General features: G+C 45.2%; 1 protein-coding gene across 3 annotated transcripts in view; it reads right to left on the bottom strand.

Moving 5' to 3' along the window:
* plpp4 (phospholipid phosphatase 4) overlaps window positions 1-487 on the bottom strand; it is a 59527-nt gene extending 59040 nt beyond the window's left edge. For all 3 annotated transcript variants that reach the window (XM_076019055.1, XM_076019054.1, XM_076019056.1), the window contains exon 1: window positions 203-487. In XM_076019055.1, coding sequence (XP_075875170.1) covers window positions 203-291 — 89 coding nt within the window. In that variant the 5' untranslated portion in view covers window positions 292-487. The remainder of the gene's footprint in view (window positions 1-202) is intronic.
* Between the last annotated feature and the right edge of the window lie 5914 nt (window positions 488-6401).

The raw sequence follows: 6401 nt of genomic DNA on the forward strand, positions 1-6401 counted from the left end.
TGTGTGTGTGTGTGTGTGTGTGTGGCCAGCGGGCATCCAGCGAGTTGCGAGAGAAGAGCAGCTGCAGAGAGCGGCTACGCACCGCACCGCACACCGGTGGACCAGACCGGAGCGAAACACACACACACACACACACACACACACACACACACACACACACACACACACACAGGTGAAAGAAACTCTCTACTCGGCTACTTACACAAAAACTCCGAAAAGAAGAACCCGGATGCCGATCTCGAGCGCCAGCTCGCGTGCGTTTTTCCTGCGGTCCGGCGGTGACGCGTTCATGGTTCTGGGATAAAATCCGTCAGGGGACGAAGGCGAAAGAATTGAGGAAGAAAAAACAAGAAGACGCGCGCGCACAGTGGTGGGGGTCAACACTGGAGGTCCACGCAAGTCGATTAAATCCACGCGGCGTTTGCTAGTCGCACTTGGCGCGCGCCTCCATCGCGCCTCGATCGGTCACCTGAAGCAGCGCCGTCCGCTCCGCCTGCCTGGGGTGATTCGCCTCACTGCGCTCTCCCTCTCCGGCTGATCGCCTTCTTCTTCCTCGCGCAGCTGTCACTGACAGCGGCTCTCGCGCGGGCCGGGGACGTTCTCAGCAAACTCCATCAAGGAGAGAAAGTGGGTTGGAGTTTTGTGGCGGAGCAGGCGAGCGAGCGACGCGGGGGGATCATTGGAGGGGACGGTGCGCGTGAGCCAGGGGAAGTGATGGGAGACACCGTAGGAGAGAGCGAGAGAGAGAGAGTGTGTGTGTGTGAGAGAGAGAGTGTGAGAGAGAGGAGTAGTGTGTGTGGGGTCGTGAGCATAGTCAGATTGGGTCTCTCTCACTCTCACGTTCTCTCTCTCTCTCTCTCTCTCTCTCTCTCCCTCTCAGCTGCAGATGATGACAAAATCCTCTCTGGACCACCACTCAGGACTTCACAGGTTTTTCACATTACAGCTCATTTTAAGATCTCACTAAGGGGTGGGTCGGCCTCACAAAATTCTAAAAGTTATGCCTTCAGCCTCCTGTCACGTGTTCAGATGAGACTGTGGTGGTTTGTCAGGCCGCAGTGTTGTGTTGTGTTGATGGTGAAGGAATCCTCATTGACGCAGACTTGATTCTATAGAAGTAAGTTGATTTTAAAAGGAGTCAAGCATCAATCAGGCACCCAGGTTTGCCCAAGGAAGGTCTCATAGCCAATGTGTACAACTCCAAAGATACAGCTCCAGTATGGGAAATGTTTTGTGTGGGGTTGATCACGAGGGATATGTTTAAAACATATCGTGTGTTCTATGGAGCTGCATACAAACCCTATCTACCCGTTTTTTTAAGTGCATACAAGACTCCTACGGTGGCCGACAAGGGCCAAACACGCGCCGCAAGACATAATTCATATACTTAATCGTCAAATGCGCTGCAAACAGAGAAGCAATGCAAAACACCACAGATGCAAACCAAGAAAACACATGCAAACAAAAAACAGTGCGTCCACCAGACACTACAACGGAAGTGCTCCAAACCTGCAGGGGCGCTCTCAGGAACAGCTCAGTGGAGAGACACACCGACAGACCGAGACGGTCGACTAGAAAGTTTCAAGTAGAAACTGCCGTAAAATACACTCAAATAAAAGTCACATTACCGCGTTAAGCTGTACCCTCCCGCTGTTGTTTGAAACACGCCCGTTCTTGGTCCTAGTGATGTGAATCCAATAATAACAGCGTGGTTCCATGAACCGCTGCAGTTCGCATAGACTAACTTCCTTCTTTACGTTCCCCGTTTGCAAGCGGACAAAGACAAAACCGTCACAGTTTGTTTTTAGTAGCTAGAGAGGAGTAAAGGACAGCCAGGCTGGAGGTGTTGCCATTAAACAGGGAGCTCAGCGCCCTGATTATCCAGAACCGTGTAAGATTGCACACATTTCTCAATAGAACTGGAGCAAGCAAAAGTAGCAAAGAATGGACTCTTCTCCTTCCTGGGGAGTTCATTGAAAGGCTAGAGAAATCCCATTGTTGGAAAAAAAATTGGTACATTGAATTGGAGGAGCTGACTTTTTAACACCTTCTGAACTGAAAACCTCGCCATGAAGTCTGAAGCCAAGAGGCATTATTCTTGAGTGTCTCCTCATTTATTACGCAGCATTCACAACGAAGGTCAGGAGCGTGGCCAGGAGTCATGCTCTGGGTTGGTTAAAATAGCCTTGTTTCCATTTTTATGGCAAACTTTTAACGGCAGGTATATTGCTGATGGGTATAAGAGCATCATATCGTGGTCCGGTAATCTAATATTTAGCATTTTGATATTGTGGTTCTTGTTCGTGTTTAAAAAACAAAACAAAACAGAAAGAATACTTACTCACTGTCCACACATGAAAGAAAGAAAGAAAGTCACATTTATTTAGCATTTCATCAGTTGCTAAGAAAGCTCCCACTCTGTCAGTCAGCAATAAAGTGCTGTCGGACATCTGTAAGGATGAATTCCCACAATAAAACATACAAATACTGCACAGCATCATATTCAAAGAAGGAAAAAGTCAATACTTTCCAGAATAAACCAACACAATGCAAGAAAGACTTTCATTAGAAATGCCATTGTACAAAAAATGTGTCCAACCAATAAGAGACTCTGAGTAAATTGAATATTTCATACCCTCATCGGCTGACACGCATGTATTGTTGTTGTTGCAATGAGTCCTGCGGCTGCATATTATTTGGAAACCAGAAAGACACTCAGTGGAAACCAGAGTGCAGTGACTGCCAGTTCACATATTCCTCAGCAAACGTCTTCCCATTTCCTGATGTGCACATTTCTTGTTTTCACCATCCCACTCACCTATTTTTCACTAATCACCTTAAAAAACAAAACAAAAAAAAACCATGCTTTTTCATCTTTCTTTTTCTAATGCAACGCTCCAAAATGCTCCCAACATAATGACAAGCAAGTTCAGCGCTCGGGGAAACAACAAATATCTGGCAGCCCTGTGTCATGACATAGCCGGAGCACGAAGAGAACCCGGCTGTCTGTCGGCACCTCTCTGTACCTGTCAATCAAACCACTGTCAATGGTCTGGCATCATGAGGGGCGTGCGAAGGAGGCGGAGGGCGAAGAGGAGGAGGAGGAGGAGGAGGAGGAGGAGAAGGAAGAGCGCCACACCTGCAGGACCCCAGCAGTTGTTAGACACATGTCAATATTTTTCTGCCTTTTCAAAACAGCCCGTCATTACTGGCCTGAGTGTGTGTGTGTGTGTGTGTGTGTGTGTGTGTGTGTGTGTGTGTGTGTGTGTGTGTGTGTGTGTATGTGTGTTCGTGTGTGTTGGCAGAGAGAAGGACCCCAAAAAATGCTTTTCTGGTCTCTTTTTTTTTTTTTTTAGGTCAATAGCCTCACAAGCGAGAAACTTGGCAAAATGAGTATTTCTGCCAGATAACGAGGCATCCTGTTTGCTGCAAATGAATTGGAAGAAATGAACGCACACGCGCAAGTGCAGGGTTTTTGATCTGCTCCCTCGCCCGCAGCCTTTTAGCAAGCTCGCAGCTACAAGAGCAAAACAAGAGGAGACGTAAAGTTGCAGTAGGTGAAGAGGTGAGATCCGGCTTCAAAGCTCCGACGGCTGCCATCTGACTGCAGCCCTTGCGGGGCGTAGCGTGTATATTACTAGCTATCAGGACAGTTTTACCTCACAGCGCTTCAGAGTCTTCGTGAATCAGGATGCGGTGTGAGCAGGGAACAGGGAAGGACAAAACACAAGGCGTACTTTGTTCTCGTTGGCTTATTCTTCCTGTGATGCCCAACAAGGCACATCATATTCCCTTTTAATCTCTAGTCCTTTTTGTTTTAGATGACTTACATCAGTTATTGAATCAATCAATCAAATAAAAATAAATTAAATTGACGGTCCCACTTCACCTCTTGAGTTATTTTTGCCATATCTGCAGTGTGCACGATATGATAAACCCGCGGTCCAAATCTGTGAGGGCTTACTTGTTGCAAACTCTAAAAATAAGGTCGTACCCCGGTAAATAAACAGTAGTGTGTAGTTGCAAAGGGCTCCTGATCACCTCAGCGTGGTTGAGCGAATTCACTCTGCAGCAGAGTCTCTCGTCACACCTCATGGGAACGGCTGCAGCACTCTCTGTCTTCTTAAACTTATTGGACATCTCTTTGTTGCGCGGCGGGCACAGATTTATTGGATTTTTATTTGTTATTCCTACTTGTGTTTGTCTTGAGAGTTGCATCAGCATGCTGGGAAAAAAAATTGCCTCACTGCCGCGGGATAAAGGTCTGTTATTGGTGAGCAATGCTGCTTTACACTGAGTGTGAATGAGAAGCATACCTGAAAACTTTCAAGGAGTGGACAAAGACAGAAAAAAGAATCCGCTGGACTTGACGGGAAAATAATAGAAGAGCAGTTGAAAGTGCCAACGGCGCGCGTCGATTTACTGGCACAGTTGGCACGTGGAAAGAGTTTATTAAAGAGGCTACAACACTTTTGAACACCATGTGAGGCTCAAACCCTTTGTTATCTGACCCCGATGAACTCCTGATAGACTTCTTGGCAACTTTGGCTGATCATGAAATTGAAAAACTAACCATGAAATGACTTCAAATGAAAGTTGCTGCACAAAAACATTCCATTCGGTGTCTGGGTAGTTTCAATGGGCGTGCAGCTCCACCCACCACTCTTGGCCGACTTGAAGGGATATTTCACTTTCAAACAGTTTTTTTTAAATGTCTTGCTTTATTTAGATGTTGACTAATGAAATGCGTCCATCCACTGTTTGATAGAAAAAGTCCTTTTACTTGTAGCGCAAGTCAATGCAGTGGTATGGTTTCCTGACAATGCTAAAGTAGTCACAGCACTGATAGGACTCATGTAGTTGCTTGTGACTACTTTAAAGAATGCAAGCAAATAGTGTCATATATTAACAAAATAAAAAATATTTTTAAAAAAATGAGAGCGTTGATGCCCATGAAAAAGGACTTTGTCTTATAAGCAATAGATGGACATGTTCTAAAAGTAACTCGAACGTGAAGTTTGAAGTTCAATTGGTGTGTGTGTGTGTGTGTGTGTGTGTGTGTGTGTGTGTGTGTGTGTGGTATTGTGGAGCCATTTTTTTTTAAATTGCTAATATCGAAATCCTAACGAAAGCAATTATGAACACTCTCTATGGTGTCCACTTAAGACCAAGCAAATGTGAAAACCAACAACAAAGAAATAGTTTTTAGTGTGAAATATCTCTTTAAATATAATTGATCTCGGTACTCTCTGATTAAATCACAGTGGATTTATGTGCTTTTTCTGAACCTCCCATAACAAAAAAGCTATAGTGATCAATATCCAATTTCACCAGGGCAGCACCACTTTTACAATAACTGCACTTTTTGTCTCTGAGCTGGTACTATGGACAGTTTGGTTGGGGCAAAATTATTGGTTTGGAGTGAGTTAGCACTCCGGGGTCCCACTTGAAGCGCTGTTCAGGGCCCGTGAGCACCCCCAGCCATCTGCAGTACAGGCTCGAGATCGATGGCAGCCATTTGATGGAAGCCATCAACTGCTCAGACTTCATTGGCTTACCTGGATGTGGGGATGAAAGGGGGTGGAGCCTGTCCCAGCTGAGATGGGGTCAAAGAAAAGGTGCAGCCCAAAAACAACTTCCAGTTCATCACGGGGTTGCAATGTTTTCTTTTCTTTTCTTTTTTGAGTTCACATAAAGTTCAGATGAATGTTGCTCTCTCAACATTGACTCATTGCTAATAGTTTGAACATCTGATTGTGTTTGTGGTAGAACGTGGTAGAAATGTGATGTTCTTTTTTTGTAATTAGACAGAATTGTTTACTTTAGGAATTGACCGCAATGTATTATATTCTAGATTGAAAATACTTTACCAACAGACATTTGAAAAAAAAAAAATCAATAAGAGCTCAGTAGCAGAGTAAGACAGAGATGAATATTTATCCGGTGTCCTCTCTCAAGGCAATGGATTTGCAGCAGGATGTGTTTAGATATCCCTTGTTATGGCTCCGTTGTGCTTTGGGTCGGCCACGGTGTTTTTACCTGTTGGTGAGAAAATAAAAATGATAAATTCCACCGACTGTGAGGCAAAGAACACATTTTAATGCCCAAATTCAATATGTCCTTTCTTCAGGCTGGCCCATAAATGAGAAGACATTCTTGAGCGACTAGTTGGAGGTGTTTTACGAAGCAGTCATTCCGCTGCGTCAAGAACGCCCAGCAATCTCTGAAAGGCCGCGAGCAAGACGCTCGAGGGCAGCCTCACCATTACTCACCGGCCATGGTGCCCCTGGTAGCCTTTCAGCTCTTGATGCTGCAGCTGAACTGGAGTAGACAGAGTTTTATAATGAGGTCAGAGGAGAAATTACTGATTTTTTCTTAGTGCCAAGTGTGATAGTGGGTCT

Source organism: Nelusetta ayraudi, unplaced genomic scaffold, assembly GCF_046127955.1.
Source record: "Nelusetta ayraudi isolate G7.1 ecotype Tasmania unplaced genomic scaffold, CSIRO-AGI_Nayr_v1 ptg000008l, whole genome shotgun sequence".
Lineage (NCBI taxonomy): Eukaryota > Metazoa > Chordata > Actinopteri > Tetraodontiformes > Monacanthidae > Nelusetta > Nelusetta ayraudi.